The sequence below is a fragment of the Mya arenaria genome, chromosome 5, assembly GCF_026914265.1.
Source record: "Mya arenaria isolate MELC-2E11 chromosome 5, ASM2691426v1".
Taxonomy (NCBI): Eukaryota; Metazoa; Mollusca; class Bivalvia; order Myida; family Myidae; genus Mya; species Mya arenaria.
This window is the reverse complement of record NC_069126.1, coordinates 59,934,146-59,961,876: the sequence shown is the minus strand read 5'-3', so window position 1 is coordinate 59,961,876 and position 27,731 is coordinate 59,934,146. Positions and strand designations below refer to the sequence as shown.

The 27,731-nt window shown below is 33.1% G+C and overlaps 1 protein-coding gene across 2 annotated transcripts in view; it reads left to right on the top strand.

Moving 5' to 3' along the window:
• Nucleotides 1-1,442: 1,442 nt before the first annotated feature.
• LOC128234584 (uncharacterized) overlaps nt 1,443-27,731 on the top strand; it is a 49,100-nt gene continuing 22,811 nt past the window's right edge. Inside the window, exons 1-15 of one of the 2 annotated variants that reach the window (XM_052948884.1) lie at nt 1,443-1,596; nt 2,102-2,413; nt 2,533-2,865; nt 2,955-3,248; nt 4,016-4,330; nt 4,881-5,168; nt 5,536-5,826; nt 6,070-6,183; nt 6,327-6,384; nt 6,672-6,691; nt 6,909-6,988; nt 7,331-7,467; nt 7,964-7,998; nt 8,322-8,389; nt 8,716-9,356. In XM_052948884.1, the coding sequence (XP_052804844.1) occupies nt 1,458-1,596; nt 2,102-2,413; nt 2,533-2,865; nt 2,955-3,248; nt 4,016-4,330; nt 4,881-5,168; nt 5,536-5,826; nt 6,070-6,183; nt 6,327-6,384; nt 6,672-6,691; nt 6,909-6,988; nt 7,331-7,467; nt 7,964-7,998; nt 8,322-8,389; nt 8,716-8,898 (2,667 nt within the window). In that variant the 5' untranslated portion in view covers nt 1,443-1,457 and the 3' untranslated portion in view covers nt 8,899-9,356. Of the gene's footprint in view, nt 1,597-2,101; nt 2,414-2,532; nt 2,866-2,954; nt 3,249-4,015; nt 4,331-4,880; nt 5,169-5,535; nt 5,827-6,069; nt 6,184-6,326; nt 6,385-6,671; nt 6,692-6,908; nt 6,989-7,330; nt 7,468-7,963; nt 7,999-8,321; nt 8,390-8,715; nt 9,357-27,731 lie in introns of those variants that run through there. The other variant, XM_052948885.1, reaches the window with a different exon arrangement.

Sequence of the window (27,731 nt, the reverse complement as noted above, 5' to 3'; positions counted from 1 at the left end):
CTATCGATCAAGTAAATATCGTAAATATTTGTACTGATACATAAGTTGTAATTTGAACCTTTTCATGTAATAGCATATGTTTAAATCTAACCAACACAAATGTTTTACTAACATATTACTTATAATCTAATTGAAACACATATATGCCTACGATTTGCTTCTAACTAACTACTGCAATATTCCGATTTTAGCATTTTTTTAATGAAATGGTTATTGAACGGATTCGGGAGAACGAGTGAGATTTTCTGAATTTTAGCATTTTTTTATGTAAGATCACATCTGAGCTTTTCACATTTATAATTTTTTACTTAAACAACACGCACATAATGTAAACATCAACCACTTGCATAAATTCAACACAATCCACTACTGATGCTTTTAACCAAACCTAAAAAAATAAATAATACTTAATTCTATGGAAACCTTAAAATGCAAGAATACGTGGTCTATCTTCTCACGTGAAATTTAAAAGCCTGTGAGCAGTGTTATTTTTTGTAGGTAACAAAAACGTTGAATAACAAAAAAAGTCATTTGGCCTTTGATCCCAGAATCAACAGAAGTAATTCTCATAATAGCTTGCATTATGAGGAACCAGATGAAACATTGTTACTATGGCTTCAATATTTAGAACCCAAAAATAATACGTGTAATCTACACGTTAATGTTGTTGGATAAGTTGTTTTTGAGTCGTTTTATCGGAAACCATTCAACTCCTAAAGCTCTTTTTATGATAATTTAAGATCATGTGCTCTTTGGAATTAAGCCAGTCATCGATTGGCTTATGTGATTGACAAAGCATGTCGTGTATCTTACGTTTTTGCATTACAAACACCAAAAAACAACAGTCAGACAATTTTGTAGTACTATTTCGATTGTCAATTCAAAAGAGATGAATGTGTTGCTTTGAATTTGATGTAAAATTCAGATGCAGACGAACTAAAAAAAGCTTAAATACGAATTGTTTTACGTGCCCAAATACTTGATACTATATCAGCATCAGTCTTGTCCTTAGATATATTGTTTTATATGTAATGATCGTTCTTATTGGTTATCTATCATTAACACCTTATCACATTCATCATTGGCCTAACTTTAGAGTTGCATGACATTCATACAGTAGATACTACAACCAGTTTTGGTTTCACGTCTGTTATTTTTTTAAATATTACATTGTTATTACACTTAAAAAAATAACACATGATAAACAGATAGCTTCTAACATAACGCATTCGATCGCGAGTCGCATGTGCCTTTAACAGGCATTATTTATCATGATTATTTCAATGTAAAATCACTTGACCTTTGTAACTCCAAACAAATCTGATGATTATCAGTTTAAAACAATGGTATTGGACATTGCTCTCCTTGGTTATTCATATTTTGCTTATATGTATATTTGTTTTAGTGCGTTCCAATTCTATTAGATTGATATATGTGGAAATTTAACCCTCTCAACAATGGCATTATTTACAATGATTCATTACAATGACGGTGGAAATCCAATCATCACCAAAATGATTTTCTTATTAGCTTGCGCGTGTAAAAGTATGACGTTATGGATACTTGTTTATGTATCACGATGTTGTGAGGGACTGGGTAAGTGTATGTTTTGATAGAAATACAGTTTCCTTTAAAATTGTGCATCATACTTTATTGTATTTATGTTTGTACTTGCTTACGAAATATTTAAAATTTATCAATATGTGTTGATATTTTTTTCTGTGTACATCTTCGTTGTTTAGTGACGTTCTCTGTCAGTCGTGTAGCATCTGTAAGCCCTGACTTTGAAAATCAAGACTCGATCATCGTTAAACACAATATACCGGGCTTTTTTCTGTAGTTACTAGTCCATTGATATTTTATTTGATGAATGTAATAATATTTTGATACGTGTGCGTTCTCGGCCACTCTTGGTCTACCTCATAGCACCGTTTAAACTATTGTAAATGGCAAAAAAACTCGTCTATTCTTTCTTTCTTTCTTTCTTATTTAAGGTCATTCTTCAATCACTGTTGGAACTATGACAATGTGCTTAGATTGTACCAGGGTACGTAGTTGACCAAATCAAACAATGCTAATCCGAAGCTTTGGTTTATTTAAGGTACACCTGCAATCACTGTTAAAAACGATGTCGGAGTGCTTAGTTTATTACAACCAACATTTGTTGGGAGGAATGTGACGTTTGAATTCACACCGTCTGCACCGACTTCAATAGGCGATGTCAGGTGGAACTATATAAAACAGAATGGGTCAAAGGAAAAAGCAATAGAAGAGGATGATATGCGTGTTCAGCATAAGGGAAATTCTACATATTTTACCATACCTGATGTAGATCGCAGTTTCAATGGAACCTCTGTATACACATCAATTGACAAGAATAGAATGTCTGCCTTACTCGAATTGAACTTAAAAGGTTAGCTTGGGAATAGTTTTAAATATTTCTAATATTATCACAATTTCGGCAAACAGTAAAAAACACTTTGAAAATTAAGATTTAATGGCTTATCGCATTGTTTTTTGTATATATTCCAGTTTTTACACACGCAAACAACTGTGGAGAACTGTACTTTCTTACGGAGGGACCTAATTATGCCGGAGACAATTTGAGTCTTGGATATTTCCCGTCACCACAAGTTGCAAAAATGAAAAATACAAGCAAGTATTCTGTAAAGCTCATCAATGGGAGTAATGATGACCATACTTCCATTCAACAAGCAGAAGGTGTTTTAGAACTTGACCAGGTGGGCCAAGAGATTATCTTTACTTTGTTCAACGTTAAGAAAAATGACAGTGGATCGTATTGGGTTCAGTGTCTGAATGGAGTTTCCAGAAAGTACTCTAATGCTGTCCATGTGTCGATTGAAGGTTAGATAGTGTTATTTAAAATTGAATTGGTGCATATTTATTATGATTGCTGTAATATGTGATGCATAATATGTTGATTATATCTTCAGGTATGCCGATTATTGGTCCCTTGACCACACTTCCTACATGCAGAGAGTGTATCGTTTTCAAGACAGATCAAACACTTGGACAAGTGTACTGTAAAACGGATGAAGAGTATAACGCCACAAATGTAAAGTTTGAAATAGGTCTTTTTCAGTATGAATCAATCAAATTATCACGAAAAGAATTTGTATTGAAGTCATATGAAAAACCAGCAGATTCGTTCCATCAACTTAATGCTATTTGCACAGTCTTTGGAATACATCGGAACATTTCAGTGAAAGCTTCAATATTTGTAGTCGGTAAATCATTTTGTATTAATGTTTGTATAATAATATGAGCCTACAATTCAGTCTAAGCTTACGAAGGCTTTAAGATGGTTGTAAAATATGCTTAAAATGTCCTTAATTAAATACAATTCTCTGATGTAAATGACATATTTTTGTCTGCATACAATCTAGAATCCAGACCCTTTTTATCTGCAGAGATGTTAATACTGGACATTAAGAGCCTTGAGATCTTTTTCATCTTTAGTGTAGTTCAAATTTGTCCCGTGAGTTAAATAAATGACATGATATTGCTAATTTTAAATTATCTATGCAGAAGGTTAAAATAATAATATGTTTGTATGATTCATATGCATTTCTGCCTTATACAATACGACATACAAATTGCTTTAATATTGATCGAGGAGAAACGTACATGTATGCTATTTAAATATACATTGTACTTTGACTAGCTGGTTTGTATAAAAAGGCTTGAAAATGCAATACAGCCATCTCATTTAAACTCCAGACTTCAAGAGTACATTACGTCCATGCATACAATATAACAAGGACGCTTTAGATATGAATTTGTAAAATCATAATTAATCTCTCAGATTGAAGGGTTTCATTGCATGTTTTAAAATGAATTATATTTTCTGCAAGTGTTTAAAACACCAAAATCTATAAAATTCTGAAAATTCTGAAAAGTTTTCATTCTAAAACATATGTATTTTTGTACTAGATCTACTAACGGTGTTTTGTTAATTCTTATCTATTTTCGTTTTTAAATTTCTGTTATCAAGTAAATCCGAATGGTCCCCCGTATCTGTCGGCTAAAGAAGTGATATTGGAGGGAGAAACAGTGAATATAACTTGCACTTCATCGAGCGCAAGGCCGCCACCATTGCTGAGATTTCTTGTCAACGCTACTGAAATTGATACCAATACAAATGCATCAACAACTCTTGACGACTCAACCGCATTATACACATCTGTATCTACACTACATTCGTTTAAGAGGGATTGGGGAAACAAGAACATGTACTGTCAACAGCATCCGGAGGTTAATGGATTATATCATGAGAGTTTGTCGAACAATGTATATATACTTTACAAATGTAAGTGTGAAAATGGTTGTATTTTCCCATAATACTTAATTTAAGCTTGTGATGCATACATCACTGCATGTGTGTACAAATGGATATGTTATCTGCTTCTGAAGGGTTCAATAAATATCCATGGTTAGCAGTCATAAGTACTGTATTTATTTACAATCGAAAAACACACGTTAACTTAGAAATATATTGAAATCTACACACTATGACCGAGGTGAGATTATCAGTTTGTTAAACTAAAAAATGATTGTTCAAACTGTATCAAAGGTGTATGAAAAATGTAAATTATATTTTACATGTATTAGTTTTTTTGTTAGCGTTTTACAGTAACATTTGAACAATGATCAGTTTAAATCAAACCGGAACCGTTGATGTTATTCGATTGATAACGTGGAACATTTGTAAAAATATGTCTTTCAAAATGTATTGATTTGTTACTTGTTTACATGTATGTTAAGTCTTTTTTATGAAAAATGCACTGCATGTAGAAGTGTTTGTGTTATTTTCATAGATTTGTATGTAGCTATTTTTGTTTTTGGTTTGTTTATTTTAGATCCCCCATCTCGTCTCATTATTGTTATTCAACAAGACAATCTATCAGAAGTTATAACTGCAACTTGTACATCGATGTTCGCTGATCCAGCATGCAATGTTAAGTGGGAATCAACAATTAAACATTTTAAGTACACTGTAATTAAAAATCATACATTTAAGGAAGCTACAGAGTCAATAATTAGTTTCAGCGCTACCTATGAAGATTACGGAAAGCAAATACGATGTAGTACTGAATGTCAATACTTCAAGAATGCTCTTGAAAACGCAACAACTGTTATATTCGCAAGTAAGTGCCGAAATAAAAAGGGAAAATATGGTCAACACATGTTATAGTATGTGACTGTGTTTATAATAATTTCGGTCACATTTCACCACATTTCTAATTCGTATATCCTGTGGTATGTTTTAATGCAAGGTTATACACACATAGTTTATCGGGACATAGCAAGAACATTTATTTATTTGAAATTAATCCAAAATAATTGTCATTTGAAATGGTAGTTAGAGAGAAATTTTCGCTCAATGATATTACTTTTTACACGGCTTTTGAAGAGGTGTCTCATCGAAAATATTGTTTAGCTGTTTTAATGAAGTGCCACTAATGTACATTTTAATAAAACAAGTACCTATACTCTTTAACTAATTATGTACAGAAAAGCCGACAGTGGATGTCTATTCAACCCCTGTTTTACCTGTTCCATCAAATACCATCATAACGCTCACATGTGTTGCAAATGCCCATCCTTTTGGAAACATCACTTGGACGATGGTAAAAGCAACTAATTCAAAATCATCACAAACAAAGACGTGTTCGAACGCATCAACATGCACTTATGAAATGACTACATCTGACGTTGAACAGGTTTATTCGTGTTATGCAAAGAACGAACATGGCAGTGACGAAGGGTCAATTGTAATTGGTGATAAGCGTGGATATAAAGAAGGTAAAATATATGTTAAATGATTTGAGTCTCTTACTTAGTGTGCGTTTATTCTATACAATGATCTTCTTAACGAGGTCTTTTTAAATAGTAAGTAAATGAGCATGAACAAATACTTTTCATTATATTATTCAAACCAATATCAAACATATTGCAGTTGTTTACTCTTTTATATATCGTAAATAACCAGGCTTTTATTTCGTATCTGATAAACTATTTACAATGTCAGCACATCCTCTATGTTAGATCAAACTGGTTCCGATTCTGGCATTTTGGGCAATGGATTGATAACTGCGGGTGGAATTGCATTTCTTTTTATTGTTATTGTTGTCATGTGTTTATGTCTACGTCTAAACAAAGGTATGACTTACGTTGCATTATAAATATTTCGAATATTTATAAATGATTGTAGTGGTAATTCTACAAAAACTGTATTTGAATTGTTGAAACATTGCAATAGTATAAATATTATTCCGTTTTTTCAGTATATATTCCGTTTTCAGCAAAGCGACAATTAATAAATGAGGATAATACGATACAGTTGGCCCCACTTCGGCCACCGTAAGTGTACCAATATTAAAAAAGTACGACTAACAATTATGGCAGAATAAGTGAACAGCAAGTAATAGTAATTACAGAAATTTTAAAAGTGAACCTGGCTGTTACATTACTAATGTCTTAAACAATAATGAGATTTGTCTAGTGGTGTCGGTTTCTGCTTCCCACACCTCATGTAGTGTATTCAGATCCATCACCGCACATTCTCTAGGCCTATTGATAAGACACCATATGCTGTTGTAGAATATATCCAAACAGATAACCTGTTAATGTCTTAATATCATTTTCAGGCCACTGGTAGAAAGAGATGGTAAATATAAACTATTACGGGATAATCAGTTTTGTATGAACGATTTATTGTGTGTTGGTATTTAAGTGGTATGCTACATATTCAAATGTAAATCTAAGCTGAAACACACAGTTAATGCCTTATCATTTTTATTTCGATGCGAGTGCAAGGTCATTAAGTTCCCCATTTATATACATGTTACATGCATCAATAAACCCGTTTTTCTTCTATAATATAGATGTAACACATGAACATACTGGCGATGCTGAATATGCTGGCATCCTCGGGACACGCCGGAATCTAGAAAACGTTGCTCTGGTAAAACAGTAGTCTTATACGCTATTAAATGAAATAAACGCAATAGCTTTGTATACTAATCAAGATAACTAAGTGTGTCTTACAAAAAACAATTTACTGCAAACTGGGGTTGGTTTTACGAACAAACAAAGGCAAGGACATAATTTAACGCTTCCTGTAATCTGTTTAGTCGCTTATAATGACAATTATATCTTATACCTGAAAAGTAATTGATTAGTCTGTCATTCAACTGCTATTTGGTAGTATATCAAGCAAACATAATTTTTTAACATACCATTACAAGCCCCCGTATCAGGTATGTTTTCGTCAAAATTTATTCACGGTTCAATTTTATTTTTACAGCCTTCTAGCCTATCTATGCCTTCATGTGATGCTATGGATGAGAGCTTCGAAAATGCAGCGACTGAAAGTACAGTACACTTAGAACAACCATCAAACGAGAATGGTATTTCAGTAGAAACAACAGGTCCTGATGTTCGGTAGGTATATGACGGCTGATATCAAATGTCATGGATGTTTCAGACATATTTTGATTACCAAAACACCTTTTTGAACTGGTTTTTCTTTTTTTACGGAAAGTCGAGGTAACCGAAGCACGGCATCGAGTTTATAACGTAGAGTCTGTGTGAAATAAAAAGCAAATAAGGATACTAAGTATTTGTCAGATGAACGCATTAGTTTACAACTAATTTAGTACTTGTATCTAACATGTGTCTGTAATAACTAATACATGTATTGTGCTTAATTCAATTAACCGCACGTTTGGACGTCGACAAAACAGCTTTCGTTTGACTGTCATTCAAATGACTATGTAGGATTAAATGTAATACATACCTATATAAACGACTTTCTTCTTATATTTATGGATAAATCCGTGTGTGATCTGTCGTTTCAATTTTGTTTTATTATAAAAGTATACAGTATGTTTTATATGTAGCAAACAAATAACAAAATCACTCAACAAATATGTTTCAGTCGATGTCAAAGCAAAGAACATCTTTATACAACAGGTATTGTACACTCTTTTGTAGATAAAATTATAAGTTTAATTTAGTCACAATGCTACACGGCTTTACAGCCTTGTTTTAGACTAATATTCTTATTGATTGTGGAATGAGTAATTCGTGTGATTTACAATAAAACAATCGTTAACAGCCATTGTTGTGGTGTTTTTGATATTTTATGAGGTTGCAGTTGATAGTCACGTCTTCAGTTTTCTTACCTTTCCTTATTACGTTAAATTTAAAAAAAAAAACATGGACCCCCCGTCTAATATTTTTGTAATCTTAAAATATTATCAAATTGTTAGAAAGATATTTGTTCTTAATTTTAGACAAAGAAAATGGCAACGGTATTTCTATGCAGAATCAAGAAATGAACCCAGACGCACCACATGCTGAGGTAAATTACGATTGTCGAAGCACTTGTAAGATTGATCCTTCGCCTGCATGGAAAACACTAGTTAAAGCACCCATTCGAATCAACTTAATTAAATCCCTTATATTCTTACGAATAGTAAGGTTATTATAAATGTCCATGAAAGAAACGCAGCATTTAACATGACACTAAAGTAAAACCACTGCGATGAGTAATCTTAATTCAAGCTGCTTTGCATTGATTCGAAATATGGTTTGCGTTGTTTAGAATGTAAAAATTGTTAATTAGTTTATTTATTGATTTGAATTGTAACTGATATTCATTATGCTATATCTTAATTGTATTTGCAGAGCTCTAAACGTTCAACAAATGAGCTAGTGTACGCTGATGTCGATATCGAGCACTTGGAGAAATTTCGAGTAAGAATTCGTGCGTGCAATGACGACGAAACGACGGAGTATTCTGACATTGTATTTGGTGCATCTTGTAGTGTTAAACCTGACTCATCCAATGAAAATGTGAATACCACGTAAGTGTAATAAACAATAGTGTATTAAACAATAATCCTTTGCATGTTTGTTTTGTGTATATTGCAATTACGCTAAATTTTTGTAATTATTTGTTTTCTTATCATTGATATTTAGCGTGCTGGATGTCTAAATGAGTGTATGTGTATCCATTTCTGGGTATCTATTCTACAAAAATGCATCTTCTTTCTGTTTGTATTATGTTTTAATACGTTAAAATTCCCAAGCATTTCTAAAGTGTCTAAAACATCTGGTTAATACAGTTTTGTTCGATATTTTTTCTATATATTGAGAACACTTAAGAAATAACTGGTCATTGGGGATTTTGTTTGTATGTATCCCTAGTTTATTTTAACAACTGACTGTTGATGGGCATTTCTTCCTGTAAACCAGTTAGAAGCTCATTTTATTGCAAACATAAATGGAATAACATGGAATAAAATGGAATAACAGCTGGTGCTCAATATGTGGTGGTCATTTTACAAGTGAAGTGTACATATAAATTTTCTGATTATGTATATGTTTTGTTTTGTATAAAACGCATTAAACATATTACAATTTATTGAAGTGGTTTTTTTTTGACATCCTCGCATCTATGTTTTAAATTGTCTTTTGTTAAATGTCTGATGACATCTACATGTCCTTCTGGGAGGAAGCGATTTCAAAAGTTTGTACATTTACTGTGTTATGTTATTTTGGAGATTTTGCAGTTTTCGGAGGCTTATAAAGCCACGATGCACAAAATAAAAAAAAAAACTATGAAAATAGTTTGCCTATAAAATATAGGAGGAAGTAATTGCGCCGTGTAATGTCATCGTCGTAAACCCAACATGATGTGTTTTCTCCACATTCTGTCTGCCAAATGAGACAGCTTGCATCCGTTGCCCTGCCGTACACCACCACACTAAGTATGGTTCCTGTAATCAGAAAAAGCAAATGTACATTAACATAATAAAGATTCTATTTGTGTTATTCATGCTTTTCTTAGAGCGTAATTTGGTTCTAGTTTTTCATTTGTTTTGCTTTCTTCCTTGATACATTCAACAGGGATAAAAGCCGAGCTAATGGGCTTGTCTCTGTGGTTGCCATTGTTACTTAACACTGACAATATGGTATGAAACGTATACTGTAAAATAGAAATCTTCTAACAATAAAGCGCCGCAATTAAAGGGACGTTATCATATTAGGGGAAAACAAATGCACTAATAGAATACCTAGAAGTCGAATGAAGAATCGATTGTTTCCGCACATGACGGATTTATGATTTTCATGAATTGATCTTCAATAGCAAATGACATGAAACCATGATGACAATTGTTTTTAAACTGTAACCGCTTTAACCTTTATATATTATAAGGCAAATATTAAAGAATGAGTACATCTCAGGACAGTCCTCTTCCTGGATCAATTTAGTATTTTGCAACTCGTTGAAATTCATCTACACAAAGTATTTATTAGTCACAATTATAACAGAGGACGAGCCAATTATATCCCATGAAAAAACAACGACATGCAAATGTAGAATTTCTTATTCTTAAAATTCTGTTATTCTCGGACAGGCACCACATATTATTTTATTTTTTCACCTAAGAACTGCCTGTTCCGCCGGTACATCGATAGTGCTAGGAAGGGATAGAAGAGTGGACAGCTGGAGTCACATGACCCCTGTGCCACACTTGACACTTGGGCCCCATTGTCTTTGGTTGGTACACAGGAGCAATTCGAGTATTCATGAAAAAAGAAAATACAAACGTTTGAGATTCAATAGAAACACGAGGTTAAGAAAAAAAAATGAGGTCACTTTCTCTTTAATTGGCACAAACGAAAAGGAAAATAAACACACATAGCGATAATCATGAATTAAGCACAAATAATAGCAAATGAAAAGTCTTAATATTTTACTACGGTTGTTAAAATATTACTTAAAATCAGTATTTCATGAATTCCATACCGTGTCCTGTTCTATCCTGCAGCCAGCAAAGCAAGGAGAAATATATTGGACATTAAAATCATAACATAAAACTTCAAACTTGGCCGTTGTGCAGGAACAGTCGGCATTACATGAATTTTGTAAGGCGCCAAACGGCCTGAAAAGAAAACAAATACATTGTATAATCTTAATTTGGCGATGCCCTTTTGATTCGTGTTTGGACTCTTTAAAATATGTAAACTCCCATCAAACTTCTTTTCGCAGACCGTTCAAAGGGCGTGACCGCACACTGTATTAATCAATTTGTTGGTATTTCTTTACAATGAATACAATGGACGATGAACGAGAACAGGATACAGGAAAATATTTCGAAAGTGTCAAGCTCGAGAATGTACCATAGTTTCAGTTTTAACAATATCAGTCATATAATCAATCATACCAAGCGCTTAAGAAAAACTTCCTTAAACAGTAGCAATTCCCTAACTTGATCAAATATAATATGAAACAAACCATAGACAAACAGTTCTAGGAATTACTCAGCATTGTCCTGATAACTCGAATGTTGGCCGGCGAGCCTTGTTTGTCCACAAGACATCCAGAAAACACCAGAGCATAGAATTCCTAAGAAGGAAACTATGAGTGAAGTACGTAAAATTCCTGCAAAACGTAATGTAAATGATATACCACCGGCCAGGCCAACAACAGCTATTGCTACTGTAAGTAGGTTAAATGCTGCACTTAATTGACTCTTTTAAAGACTGGTATATATAACTGAACTGAAAACTCGTGTTCATTTTTCTTGGTTTAAATATTAATTTCCCTGCGTAACGAATAAACCGTAAACTGTTATACTTATATATGAATACATATATACAATATTTTTATTATAGTAGTAAAAATGTTAATGAAGGCAAGAAGAATTGTCAAAATGTGGATTCTTTTTGATTGGCATTTCTCAAATGATAAAGTTCAATTATTCAAAAGCATCTGGCCAAAACGATGGTTACGTTTAATTAATGCAATAATAATAAGCACCATGGACGAACAATTATGAAAAAAATATCTGATCAAATATAATTCCTGCTCTTGAAGACGATACCCGAAACATCGTTTGCAAGAACTTTGCACAAAAAGACCCCACTCCACCCAGAACAAATCCTTCCGTAATTCCTGCTAATGTCGTAAACAAAAATGGCGGGTTCTTGAACAATCCGAGGTAAATCTTTGGTAATGCTTTGAGCGGTGGTCTTTGAGGCTCAGCGATTTCAACTGCGTCATGAGTTCCTTTATGTAGTTTATTTTCTCGGTTTTCGCGTACCGATTTAGCAGCTGAAACAAAACATGTTCTAAGTAAATTCAACTTCAAAAAGGTCTCATGATTTTGCAATGTCTTCAGCAAAAATGAGTCATGTGAAGGATTTGTCGTTTCCGTTTGTGAAACGGATCTTATACGCAGACAATCATAGCACTGTTTTTAGTATTATCGAAAAGGTTCTTTTAATTAAATTGTAAATTATGTCATTAGTTTTTCCTGTAGTTCATTGTATTTCTTAGCTAAAATTTGCTTTTGTTGTTAACGCTAATTCCTTAACATGACTCAGTTTCGGAGATTAGATCACACTTGTATAAAATTTGCTTAAATCGAACTTTAAACTCGGGATGCATCAATAACTTAAATGATATCACACCTTATTCGAACATGTGACTTCGTATTGTCCGAACCAATATTTGAGGTCGGGATTCCATGAAAGAATCGTTAATCTCAGGTCAGTACATTAATTACTCTGATGCCAGTATATACGACAGCCAAACAATACCAGGAGAATGATTCGTTAAAGTAACAACAGCATGTACAGATCCTATTATCCATATATAACTTCCTTTTTCACTATGTTTTAGATTTGTAAAGCAAATGAATGAAAAGCATTTACCTCATTTGGGAAAAGTAAACACTTAAATACTCTGTGATCCATTCCATTTTCGAGCGCAATACTTGCATGTTACTTGATTATCTGAATACTTAATGATTTGCATTTAATATAATTTAAACTTTTCATATATATGCCGTTTAACCGGGGGGGGGTGGTTGCTTATGTGACCCCCATCTAGATCCGCCACTGACGAAATAAATCGGTTGCTAGTGACATGAACAATGAAATGCATTATCATATGACATTCCATGTACACGCTTCCGCTGACTTCATGAGTGAAATAGAGTGTTGACTAGTGTTTTCTGCGTCCTGGAATACGCAACTGATCGGCATGCGCACTGGAACACACAGTGAAGAATTTTCGACCAAAGCAAGGCGGTGCTTTGATTATTTAATTAGTCATTGCGCTGACATGCTGCGACAGCTGAGGAAGCTTACGTTAATAAAACCTTGTAATTTTCAAAAACGGCTTTATCAACTAAACTGGAACATGCCAGAAAATAAAACCAATCCGATTTTGCACTTATTTATAGTAAAATATATGTTTTTGATATGACACCTAGAAAATTTAGCAAGATCGCGGTTTTTTCTTATGTGTACACTTGCATCAGGTGTGACTTATTTAAGAAGAGATGCTATGTTTACCATTCCTGTGTCTGTTCCTTAACCTATATGTATACCTTAAAATCTTACTAATAATATGATTATGATTTTATTAAAAAATAATACAGATACATAATCATTCTTTTGCAAAGAAATCCATATAATCAGTAATTTCCTGAGTATAAAACATTGAAATAACAATTTATAAAAGCAAATTATTCATGACGCTGAGCGTATCTTTATTTCTTGTTTGTGGTCATGCGAGATCATAACAACGGTGATTTGTGTTAAATAATATTTAAATTATTCGAACAGTTAAATAATTGCTAGTGGTTAATTGAAGCGATACTTTTTCAAAAATAAATTATATTCGTAACTCGTCGATATTCAAACAACACACAGGTAGCAGAACTGTCAACGTTGGTTTTAAGGTGAAAGTACGGTCATAACTTACAACTGGTATATGGTAGAAGAATAATGCCACAAGACCTATGTATCCGAAGACACAGCTTAGGACGCGCACAAAACAATATTTAGTTTTAAAAAATACAAGTACGAACAAATGTTTTTTTAGATAATCTTTTTTTTTAAAGTTTTAGACATGTTATTATTTTAAGTATATACTTTTTAAAGACCACAGTTGATGTTGAACGTCATCGCATTTCGGAAAATTAAGTAACTGCTGTGTAGAGCTTGTCCTTGTAAACCTTATTCCACTTTTTTGCCTCAGTAGGCGTGAGACCACAGTTATTTTTACTATATGTTTCATATAGACACTAACCTGGCTTTTGACTTTATACACACCCCAATTGAAAAACAAGGACATGTCCTCTCTAGAACAATTCAAGACACAAAATATAATCACAAGAAAACACCATGTTGACCATTGACCCGACTGTCAAAATTGAGTTCAAATACATAACCCTTCCGCCAGGGAGTCAATCGGCTAAAAACAACTAATTTTCAGACTTCCACAAGCTATGATTGTTCCAATATTTACATTGAAAACTATCAATTTCTGCAATAGAGTGTCAATTTCATTCAAGTTCTCTGCAAAAAGAACATTTTTTGCTTCTTTTTCATTCAATTTTAATAAAATATTGATACTTGAACACAAGCACTCTTTGTTTCTGTATTCACATCCGGATCTTCGGGGTCAACGGGGGGCAGATAACTGTGGTCTTGAGCCTATTTAAGCAACATGTTTTCAGAAACAGACTTCAAAACTCCTATAGTTCAGCTTCAGGCTATATGCAACACATACTGAAAGTTTGGCAATGATATATCAAACACTAAATGAATGAGACAAGTATTAGCACCTGTGGTATTTTCATAAAAAGCAGAAACAGCCATTTCCCTCAAATGTTAAGCCGCAAACCTTTGAAGAGCCATTATTTCCTTATGCATTGGAATAATTTGACCAAGTAAAGTTTTCCTTGTAGCTTTTAATGGTGTCTATAGAACAGCACCACAAAACTGGCCTGCCTACTCTTTTAAGATTTTTTCTAAGCAAAATAAGGTTTTTCCACTTCATCGGCTTAGTGTTTTATATAAAAAATGACATAGAGCCCAACTGAAATGCCTCAACTTGTCAAAATTTTGCTTTTCTGGTCCACTTATATACAAAGGTAACAGAACTGTTCAGTTTAACACAAGAAATTTAGTGATAATGTGTTAATAGACAGTCCAAACAACACTATATGCCAAATTGTTGGCTTCCGGGACAAATGGCGCAACAAAGGAAATGGCAAAAAACACACCAAAACTTAAAGATTCATGACAACTGCTAGTGTTTTCATGTATGAGGTGGCTACATGATGTAGAAAATGCAGAGATAGCATTATTATGCCCATTTTTAAAAAAAAAAATACTTTAAGAATCTGTTTTGAAGGCTAGATTTGGCATTAAATTCAGAGTACAGCACTTCACTATTGTCTATAAGATGCTTATTTACACCTGATTGGCTATAAATCTCACTCATTGGAATCATTTACATACAAACAAGCACTACAGAGTTGACTAACATCTTCATTCTTCTGAAATATTGGATTCAGAGCTGCATCTCCTGGATTCAGATTGCAGGACTACCGCCTGGGGAAAAGGCCGCAGCTAACTGGAGCTTATTGGCACATCATGATCTGCAAGCAAGACACAAAAGCAATGTTTTACACAAATAAAACTATCTGCCACTACTGTTAAAGTTTGAAAAAGGCCTGTAAACACTCATTTGAGGCATACACAACCTTTAATATAGTCATAAATGTGATAAATATGCAGAAAAGTTCATGAATTCAAAGATTTTCAGGACAAATTTAATAGAATATATAGTCTTTTGGACATTTTGCAATCAGTTTTTAACAACTCAAAGGTAAACCTCATCTTACTGAGTACCCAGATGCATTTTGCAAGCATTCAAACCAGACATGCTTAGAATTTCTTCTTACTTGAAGATGGTATTCCTTTCTTGAAAATCCTTGCCGAGAGCCGGTATGGAAAACCACAGAGACCACAGTTTTACCAGCACTGGTTCTTGTCCTTGAAAATTCCTCTGTGGCTACAGCAACCAGGCTGGCTATTAAAATAAGCAATAAATTAGGGTTTTTAAAACATTTATACTGTATTAAGGTTGTGTTTTTTAATGCATTAAGGGAAAAGGCTCTATTCTTTATAAAAGCTGCTCACTTTTTATTTATTTTGCCTTGAGAAATGGCAAGTTTTTCAATGAATAAATTGAATAAATGAATGAATTAATGAATATATATGAATGATTGATAGAATGAATTAATGAATTAATGAAAGGTGGCATTATTTCTTTAAAATTGGGATCTCATTGTGTTGCTGTGATTGTTAAAGTATATGTTTTCTTGTCCATAAGCTGAAAATCATATGCACACTAAATAAAACATCATTCTGCATCCTATGTGCAGTAAGTTTTGTTTAATTGCTTATAGAATTTGCAATTATTGTAATGTTTGCTTAAAAGAGCAAACAAAATGTGTGAATAGATGCACAATACAGACCAAAGACTGATACAAGTCAGCAGTTTCATTAGAAAATAATATTATTATCAAAGCCACATCAGAAATGATTGACAACATGAAAGAAATTAATTTAGGAATGGAACAAACAGTCTCAATGGGCTTTTATGACCAAACTGTCTCACTTTGTACTTCAGTTTGGATACCATTTTCTAATATATTATTTTGAAGTACTTACAAATTACAGCATGTTGGCAAACACCAAGTACAGCTTGGCCTCTGGTGGGCAGCTTGGTGGGGGGGGGGGGGTCTTCAACAGACAGTTCCTCCTGGGTCTGCTTCCTATGTTAAAAAAATCCCTCCATTTATACTTTGGAATTGAAAGTGAGGCTTTCATTCATTAGTTACCATCATTTGGAACTATTTCCAAACATTAAATTGAAAGTGAAAGTAGTTTTTTTTAAAAATGTCAAAAATATATAAGAAAATTATATATTATTAATTTATATTATGTAATATAAGATTTTCACATTTCATACTCAAACACCAATATTCTATGGCTAAGCACTGTCAACTGGCCAAATTTCAACCAGATAGCTGTATAAATTAAGAATTTATAACAATTTAAAATAGGCCACCCCTCCAAAAGCTTCCTCTATATCAGGCGTGAGACCACAGTTATTTTTACTATATGTTTCATATAGACACTAACCTGGCTTTTGACTTTATACACACCCCAATTGAAAAACAAGGACATGGCATCTCTAGAACAATTCAAGACACAAAATATAATCACAAGAAAACACCATGTTGACCATTGACCCGACTGTCAAAATTGAGTTCAAATACATAACCCTTCCGCCAGGGAGTCAATCGGCTACAAACAACTAATTTTCAGACTTCCACAAGCTATGATTGTTCCAATATTTACATTGAAAACTATCAATTTCTGCAATAGAGTGTCAAATTCAGTCAAGTTCTCTGCAAAAAGAACATTTTTTGCTTCTTTTTCATTCAATTTTAATAACATATTGATACTTGAACACAAGCACTCTTTGTTTCTGTATTCACATCCGGTCAACGGGGGGCAGATAACTGTGGTCTTGAGCCAGTAACAACCAAAGACACCCAAGGATTGAGATATTGACCATCATTACATAACATGCGTCGTGACATGGACCTCTTTACGACACTGGAAGTAACTGCTGTATATAGATTGTCCTTGGATGTCAGTTGTTCTCGCTCGGTTGTCACGGTAGCAACCGAAGGACCCCCAAGGATTGAGAAATTGACCATCATTACATGACATGCGTCGTGACAGGGACTACTTTACGACACTGGAAGTAACTGCTGTATATAGATTGTCCTTGGATGTCAGTTGTTCTCGCTCGGTTGTCACGGTAGCAACCGAAGGACCCCCAAGGATTGAGAAATTGACCATCATTACATGACATGCATCGTGACAGGGACTACGTTACGACACTTGAAGTAACTGCTGTATAGAGTTTTTCCTTTTATATCTTGTTCCACTATGTTGCCTCAGTAACAACCACGGGACCCATTTACATTAAGTACTGTTTACTTGTATGGGCAGAATATTATGTATGCACACATTCAGCAATAGAGTCCCACTTAGCATTATTTAGAATTTAATATAATAATATATTATACCTAATAATGAGCATATAAAATAATTTAATTTCAAAACAACTAATCTGATGAATTGTGTTTTAAAACAAATAATTTCATTACTTTTATTTCAAACACCACTATCGATACATCAATTAAAACCCCTTAAAATTACCTCTGTCGAAAGAGTTTTGCAAATGTCCATGGTAAACAACATTATAAGGTATAATCTGTACAGATTGCGTCGGAACATCGGGCGGTTGGACACATAGGAATTATCGTGTCTCACGTTTTCAGACTATTAAAAACTATTTTACTATGGATAAGAGCATAATCGGATTGCTTTGATGTTTTTTACCGTTTGGTAGGTTAGTTGACAAAGCAGTTTCAGGAGATTACAAGGTGTTATTCACATAACCCGCTACAGCTTCAACAGCCTGTCGGTACATAGTTTACAACATACTGCAAATCTTACCATAAATACTAAATAAAATCATTCTGGTATGAAAACAACAATAAATATTAGCGTTCTAGGAACTGAGAGTTTGAATAAAGAGAAACAGCAAGATATTGTGCCTATTTCTCGAATGAACGCGTGTCAAAATAAGATAATCGCATTATAGAAACAACGATAGAGCTTAAACAACTGTTCATTGTTATGACATTATCTGCTTAATGCTTATTATTTCCCCTTTTATAAGCCCAAACTTCTTTTTTAAATGCCAAACAAGTAACTTCATTTCATTTTTTAAGTTGGTCTCAATGCAAGTTTCCAGCTAAATTGTTCAAACAAAGAGTTTAAAGACAAAGGCGAGTGCTCGTTAAATAGGAGATTATTTGTTGTTATATATTTGTGACATTTTACAATATAATAGATATTGACATTTCACAAGAAGGACATAGCTTGACAAAGGTGGAGTCGAGGGGTTTCCTTGTTTATTTTAATTGTTTAACCATTCGATGCTATTTACCTTCAAAGTATCACCCTTCACAAACAAATCATGATAATGATTTAATGACTGGTATTAACCAGGTGTTTAGCAACCAAATAAGAGTGTTTGCTTAAATAATACAATAAAAGCCCCCAAAAATATCAAAGACTATCGTATGGTGACACTGAAGGAAAAACACACATTGACACAAACAGCATTAAAAGAATACACAAACATCAAATTAATCTTTATAACCTTTGCATGGGTCGCCGCCATCTGGTGGTCAGCAGTGTTCACTGGAGATAAGTACCTAAACTCACACTTTTACAAGCACAAATCAGTAAAAGTAACATTGAAGAAATAAGTATATTTGAAGGCATCTATAATTTGAAGATAATGAAGATGAGATGTAAAACAAATCATAGTATAAAATGAAAAAAATAACACAACATATAACATGCAAAAGAGTTAATCGAGCTGTAAGAAAAGCATAAACTTAGATGGCAGAATAGCAGTCTAATTGGTAACGCATGCGCGTATAGAGCCATTATTGCGTTAAAACGAGACGTGATCTGTTGTCCGACTTAACGAAAATAGAGCTTATCAAAGGTACGGATAAGTCGAGCTTATGACTTATTTTTTATGCTGGAATGCGTAAACTATATTGAAGTGATATAAGCATCTTATTATTTTGAGTTAGAGCTTATTTTATTAATCATGTAAATGGCGGGTAATAACAATTCTTTTTTCGTACTATTTTAAATGAGATTAATTGACACAGTGAATGTTGTCAAGCTGTTGCAATGTTCATAATAATTTGTTATTAAGTTCTTTGTTTAACTATTTTCATATCATTTTGTCACTTACCTGTATTTGATATAGAATTCGGGAACTCTGTTAAGCACGAGTCATGGCGATAATTTATTATTTAATGTTAAATCATCATAATTATCTGTGCATATCAACTATCTATATTAAATTATTCAATCTATGACTTTACAACTTATAGCATAAGTGTTTTTATATAATATTCTGTATGTTTAACACAAGCATAAATGATCAAATGCTGTTTCATTGTTATATTGATGCCTGGAAATACATTTTATCTTGTCGATCTTAACACAAATATACTATAATTGTAAAAAAATCGATATACGTATATATTAATATATATATTAATAATTTAACGCATTTTGTTATACCATATTTCTATCCGTGCCCAAATACTAACCTAACTGTCCTTTGATTTTTATTAACAACTTTGAAATACTCAGATTCCAGAAACAATAGACGTAAAGCTCATTGGTTCATTGTATGTGCATTGTGTTTAAGGGGGATGCTTGCGGGCGGTGTGTTTGCTTGGTTTTCTGACCTAGTCAGTGGAGGCTGGGTTCTTATATTGGTATGCTTATAATTGACTCACGGTCCATCTCGGGGCCTGAAAGCGGTAATTTCAGTGGTTGCAATATGTTGTTTACAATTAACAGATCAACATTATCTCAAATGATACAGTAAGCTTATTAAAATGTTTAACTTCAACGAATAAAAACGTGTGTATGTGTGAAATAGTCTCGTCTATATGCTCCATGTTTGAAAGAATTAAACTTAAGACACTTAAAGAGATGTTAATGAAGTACGATTAGTTATAAGCGTATTTGGTGTTCCTACATATTAATAATCTTATGGAATTACGAAACATATCATCTTAATACAATGGGATTTGGGTAATAAACTAGAAAGAGTAAGAAATGTTATAAGATATCTGTCTCTAACAAATAAGACTTAGAACTTAGACAGAGTTAGGAACACAAACCTTTAGCAACAGCAGCTATGTTACCCAGGAATTAAAGACGCATGCCTGAAAGTGACACTCTTATTCAAAATCAATACATACACATGTATTGCAAACATAAAGTTTGACTAATAAACCTTTAACTGCTTACTAAATAATGCATTTATGAAGAATATGAATTGCTCATAACCGATTGTAACCGTGTATTTAATAGCAGAAAGAGCAAAAATATTAAATGCTTTGTGAATGCTAAGAGATTTACTCTGGTCTATTATAGTCTGATGAGGCGGAAATACTGTGTTTTAAGCTCATTTCATTCAAATTCAACTCGGTAAACTTCATAAGAACCATTGTCTTCGACATGTATTCCTCCTTTTTGGAATATTAAAACAATCCTATTAAATGTGGTAAATCTTAGTACGAGTACGAGTGTATCTTTAACGGACATAATGACATACATATGAGACTTAGGGCTTATTACCGTTAGAGGCATGCTGGAACAATGGCCTTCCAAAGAGGGTACCGGTACTGATGGCTCCAAAAGGGTCTTATGAAAGCTTAATTGTAAGTTTCTTCACACTGATTCATTAAACCTCTTAGTTAAGTGTGTCATGTTACACATGTGAACTGTTGTTAATCTTTATCAATGCAGTTTGAACACTCCTTACCCGAATTAAAATTACTCTTTAGTCGGATACTTACATATGTTCAACTGTTAAGGAAAATGGATACGCTTAATCACATTGAAATCACCCCAGGTCACTGCCAGGTCATGTGGTGCGACCTAAAAAGGCAATAAGGCCTCTAACGCCGCTGTTAAAACTGCTACTTTTCTAAAGCATAATATATGTTTGAAGATGACAATTTTCACCAAATACTTTTTACATCGATATACCTCATCGGATGGTATATTAAAAATTGCAATTCAACTTTTACCACTTGGATGTAAAGATCGATGTTATTTTCAGGTCAAAGTATGAAACCCACCCTAGAAAGTTGTTATGTCATGTTAAATATTCTCAATGTTAATTAATGTTTATTAATATCTCAACATTATCAGTGTGTTTGCTCGATGCTTTCAACTATTTATATGTGTAATACATATATTTCGTACTTAGCTGCAAGTTGACACAAATGCCATCTACAAGGCCATTTTAAAATCAGAATGAAAGGTGATTTATTGATAATAAAGAAGATCCCTATTTATATTTACTTCCATTCCGACTTAACTATACCGCATCATTCAAAACAAGTTTGCTTTACTAAGGCCGGTTTTGAGTTTAAATTGTGTCACTTTATACCTTAATTTAGCTTTCGCACTTCTAAATTAGCGGGAAATTGATGGATAATTCAGTTTTCTGTCTTATATGATTGCTAAAAAGTTCTATATAACCGCAGATCCTTTCCTCACACATGTACAATTAAAAAAGGTGTTTGTAATTTGAACATTATGCCAATTAAGTTTAATTTGATTAAGCATTGATGTATGACCAGATATGATAAATTTCTATATAACAGCATCACTAGATTTGGACAAGGGGAGTGACACTTAAGTGCTTTGTTCATATTCACAGGCTTCTCTGACAATTCCCGTCGTCAACATGCACATGTATATGTTCATGATCATATCGGATTATCTGTTTGATTATGGGGGGGGGGGGGGTATTATGATGTAAAGAATGTCAACCTACAACTATTTGAGAGAAGTGCACCTGATTGTTCGAAATGGTGACAATCAAACGCCAATATTATTCTGCAACTGGAAGAAGCATTTTAAAATAATCAGTCGATAAACAATAATAATTCTGGAGTGTAATTCATCTGATGTCGAAACACTCAATTCAAAGTACATATGGACATATGGAATAAGAGAATGAATTGCACATGGGGAAGCCAAAATCTGGAGGTAAAACATCTATCAAATGTGGAGAATAAACAAGCAAAGAATAATTCAGAGGAGCGACGAGAACGACTCGCTACAGGTAAGTTGAAATAAACACAAACTCTGTTTATGTATTATTGCAGTATTATTCACACACACAACGTCCACATAAACACCCATCCCCACACACACGCACACACGCACACGCACACGCGCACACACACAGCAGGTTTTTCCTTGATTGTCGCAGTATATTTGATAAATTTGATGATATATATTAAGTGATTATTCCATTAGTTAAAATTTACAAAACATAAATCACGTGATATTGATCAAGATCAGCTATGTCTATATTTCAAGTTCGCACATTTAGTTTATTCATTAAATACGTTGTATGATTTTTTCTCAGAATATTAATTGATCTAAGTATGTTATGTAAGGTAAATGTTCTATATAGGATTCAAAACAATGTTGAATCTTATATATCTGATGATTTATTCATTTCTTTAACACAAACGATATAGTATTGAAAATGAAGCTTGTTATGGGTTATAGTTTTAGAGGTATCACTCTGATACTTGGTACACATTATCACCATGATAGATCGTAGTGCTTGGTCTCACCTACTAACAATTCGTCTTAGAGTTATAAATATGACTTTTCGTTTTTGTCTATGTTGCAATGTTTGGAGTAAACCTCTCTCAATGTTTAGGAGGTATCCGCCTGGTACTCGGTACAAATTACTACAATGTACCGTAGTACTCTTATGCCGGGCGTAAATTTGGTTGACCCTAAAAAAATGTTTGGTTCATGTGCCCTTAAAGATTAAATATTGTTTTCTAATATTCTGACAATGTGCTCTAAGAGTTATTTTAAGGGAAACAACAACTGATAATTTAATGACAACACGAATACAAGTTGTGTCATTTTAACATAGTTGCATCAATTTGAAAATAAATATTGGTAATCGATCAGTGTGACTTTCCTTTTTAAAACAAATAACTTTCCATTATCATTCACATTTTAATATCAGCCGGCATCAATGAAAAATATCTTGTCTTTATGCGTGCGGGTATATCAATCAATTATATTATAGCTCTAATTTCTTATTTTTTATTAAATTTAAGATGATAAACTATTCGCCCTTGCTTTTAGTATCAATTTGGGTGTCAAGAAATGAGAATGATGTTCCACTAGAATTGTGGTTGAAGTAACTGTCATCAATTTCGATTTGTAATTAAGTTCTAGTTTTAACAACCTTTAATGAAAATCTAGACATGTGTATTAGTTGATATGTTCGCATTTTATATCATTATGGGAGACGTAAAACATATGTGAATATAAGATTTTATTTATTACTCTTACCAATTTGAAAATGTTGCCCATGCTTTCGTTCGTACAGGAAGGGTAATCTGTAGGTGTAGCTTAGTTTCGAATGGCCCAACATAGAAATAGTAGATTTATGTTCTTCAAATATAAATGCCTAATGAAAGTCTTACAAAGTAATCAGGTCACATGTAAAATTTATCATAATATGCCATTAACCGGCAGTTTACTGTCAGACATTACTTTTGGTGACCAGTCGAGGGCTAAAAAATGACGAGTTTACTTTCAGAAATTATTTGTTTGAAGACTTCTGAATATAAGTAAAAAAGGATCACCAATCAATTGATAAAAGACATGAACTAGTATACAGCAATTTTTAAAATAAATTTGTTTAACATTAAAATATTTTACCTCGATTGTGAAGGCACTTATAAGCTATTATGATTCTTTTTAGTACTATAGAGGATGTTTCTCTAAGCCAGGGTATCAACGAACCCATTATTAGTTATTTGTACGAAATGTTCATGTTTCTGTCATTGTGAATACGTTATCGACAGGAATGCTCCTGAATTACGCAGGAGTGACGCAAACAGTGCCAGTAGTATGCAAATGTCGTATTTTCGCACTAATTTTGAACGATTCTCTCACGACAATATAAAATATGTCATGCCATTGTCGTGAAATTGTCGCAATAGTTACACCAAACGAATGAATTCAAGACATGCCATTATTAAACGAATGTTGTTTGTTGCTATGACTCATATGCCGTCAGACAACTACAATATCACAAGACAAGCCACAACATCTGTTCGCTGTAATTCAGTGTTTTAAATTGCATTTAAGTAATTGAATGGATTGCACAAACTGTGTTACGCAGTACAAATAACAAAGGTCAATACTTTGCAATACTGGGAGTCTAATTCTCTCGATGTGCTAAGTTCAAATAGTCATACATCGATGTTCAGAATTGCAACCAATTCAAGAAAATGAAAAACGAACTGCATGATATTCCTATTACGAACACAAAGTGTATGACTATGCAAGAAAGTTCCCCAATCTGTAATTCTCGCAAGGTGCAAACTTCACATTAAAGTTCGGACAACACGTGAACGCTTGTCTACGAATTTCCTTAATTTATTAAGTGCTCTGATTTCAGTTACCGCTAACGGACGCTGTGTATCTTGTATTTAAAATATGATTGGTTGATAACTTTTTACAAGGCTTTTATGTTAACTTGGATGTTACCTGCTACTCTAGCCACCCAAATAGAGCCCGAAGCACTTTCGTACAAGACATCGAAAATTAAGATATATTAGTTTCAAGTCATATTGATCTATAAAATGCGGTTAGTTTATTACTGCCTACAAGCTCAGAAATATCCAAATTTCGTAATGAAGGGTCCCCGGGTGAGGTAAACCAGTTGAATATCTTAAACTGTCCCCTAGTTGATATAATAAAGCGCGCACAATAAACGCATCAGCAAAGTAACTTTAAAGTTAACAAGAAACATGAAACAATGTATTTATTTTACTTGATGCGTCCAATATCTGAGAAAAAATGTTTTGATTTACTTGTTTTAGATGATTCATGATAAGTCCAACTAAATTACCTAGGTCATTCAAACAAATAATCTGGTAAAACAGTTCCAGGTCTAAATCGACCATGGTGTACTCCATGACTCAGCCGTTAAAAATATTTACGGTCACAATGCACGTGTTTGACGGTATACATGCAGAATCATATAAACGGTTATTCATTTTCTTAGGTTGAGGTTAGAGCAATGTGAATAGTAAGCGTGAGTAAAGTAAACTAATCATATATATTACTCCGGAACATATGTGCATTCATTGTAAAACACACTTTAATTGCGCTCTTCCTGTTTCAAGTACCTCGCAATTGAAAGTTATTATTTCACTTATGAACACCACGTCGAATATTATTGTTCAACAGAATGTCTCTCTGGATACTTGTTTATTTTATAATACATCAATGTGAAGGGCTTGGTAAGTTTTTAAATTGTCTTTAAAACAATCTCATTGTTTCATATTCTTATAAGAATAATCATATACGATAATATAGGTCAACATGATTGCTAATGTACATTTGTCCTTCTTAACTTGTTTGGTAAATTGATGCTTTGCGTTGTTCTGAACTTGTTACTGTAACGCAAAATCATTAACAACTGGTAGCGGTGTATTTTACTAATGATCATGTATTCGGATATCATTTACATCTGAAAATGGTAGACCATTTGAAAACGTATGTCAAATACGCAATAATAGTCTTTTATTCACCAATGATAATGTCTTCGGATATCATTATTTGTCGGTTTAAGCAAGTAATGTTACTTTTATCTACATGTACAATTACATTGGTCAAAAGATTGTTTGCGTACTCTCATATATCCGTATAAACATTTAACCAGTTTTCAAAATAAATGATTTCCGTTTTTGTGAGCTTGTAATTGTAAGCTGATATAACGAAGAATTGTACTACTTGTAAGGTTAAACCTTTTGAAAAAAAAATCACATATATATACAAGTTATTATATCAATTAAATACAGGGACATGCCATTTAGCATTTAGGTCCTGTTTAAAGGCATAAACATCAAGGACCAACATACAATGAACAATTGTCGATTACAGAGACTTGCTTTTTTAGCACACCAGAGAGGCATTTCTCGTGAATTCAACCGTGCTTGAAAACTCCTTCTGGGACTTCCCATGCTAGATGAGTCAAACGCTATGACGCAATACTTTTTGTTTCTATTGTATACACTTTATGTAAGCATAAGTATTATATTTCAATATTGATTTCCATTAACATTAACTTAACAAAAATGTAGTTCAAAACAAAACATTATAACTCCTAAATAACGTTATATTGAATTAACTTCTTAAGGTATGCAGTGACAGAAAATAAATCCGATTCATGGCGTCAGTAAACATCATCGCACGCCCCTTTTGTTTAATGTACAAATATGCGTTTAGTCTGAGTCTTTTTCACGAAGAAGAAATTTAAGGTATATTAAGGCTAGAAACATATCCATCTTGTGTGTCTGGTCCGGATTGAAATTCCGTCCCTTGGGCACACTGCGTAGCCTTTATTAGATTATTTTGATGTAAAATAGCAAACTTAAATACTTGATTGTAAGCATATTCAATTGAACATGCGACGTATTGTAAAAGTGAATGCAATCAGTTATGAGTTTATAATTCTTTAATTCAGTCAGTTATTTGTCAATACGAGAAATGGCAATGAAGTAAAATCTGCAATGAACACAAATAGTTTGGACATAATTTACAATTTTACGACTAATTTCTGAAATGACTTCACAATATATTAAATAAAAATACAAATGAAGTCATACATTCTTTTGAAGCATTTGTGACTTAAGTCATTAGAGCTTTTTTAAAGCTCATTAAAAGAACCAATTTAAGGATTACAAATATTCCAAGATACTGAAAGTTGATAAAATACTGGTGTTTGATAATTTGTCGTAATATTTGAAGAAAACAACATCCAACATCACAGACGAGAGCCTACTGGTATCCAGTAATAAGTTTTCAATAAGTGATCAAATGTCTACATAAATAACTACAATGAGATCATTTTGTCGCTAATTTGATTTAAGATTTGAAGAAAACTGCTATAAAACAGAATAACCAGCTGGTAACCGTTTAGATTCTAACAATGGATGATCAAACGAATTAGCAATTAATGTCAACAGTTTTCATTGTAAACCTAAATAAGATACCTCTTTTCTCTCTTAACACGATACCGAAAATAATGTTTCTGTCGAATAGGATCCTTTTATTGAAACTTTAGCACCAGG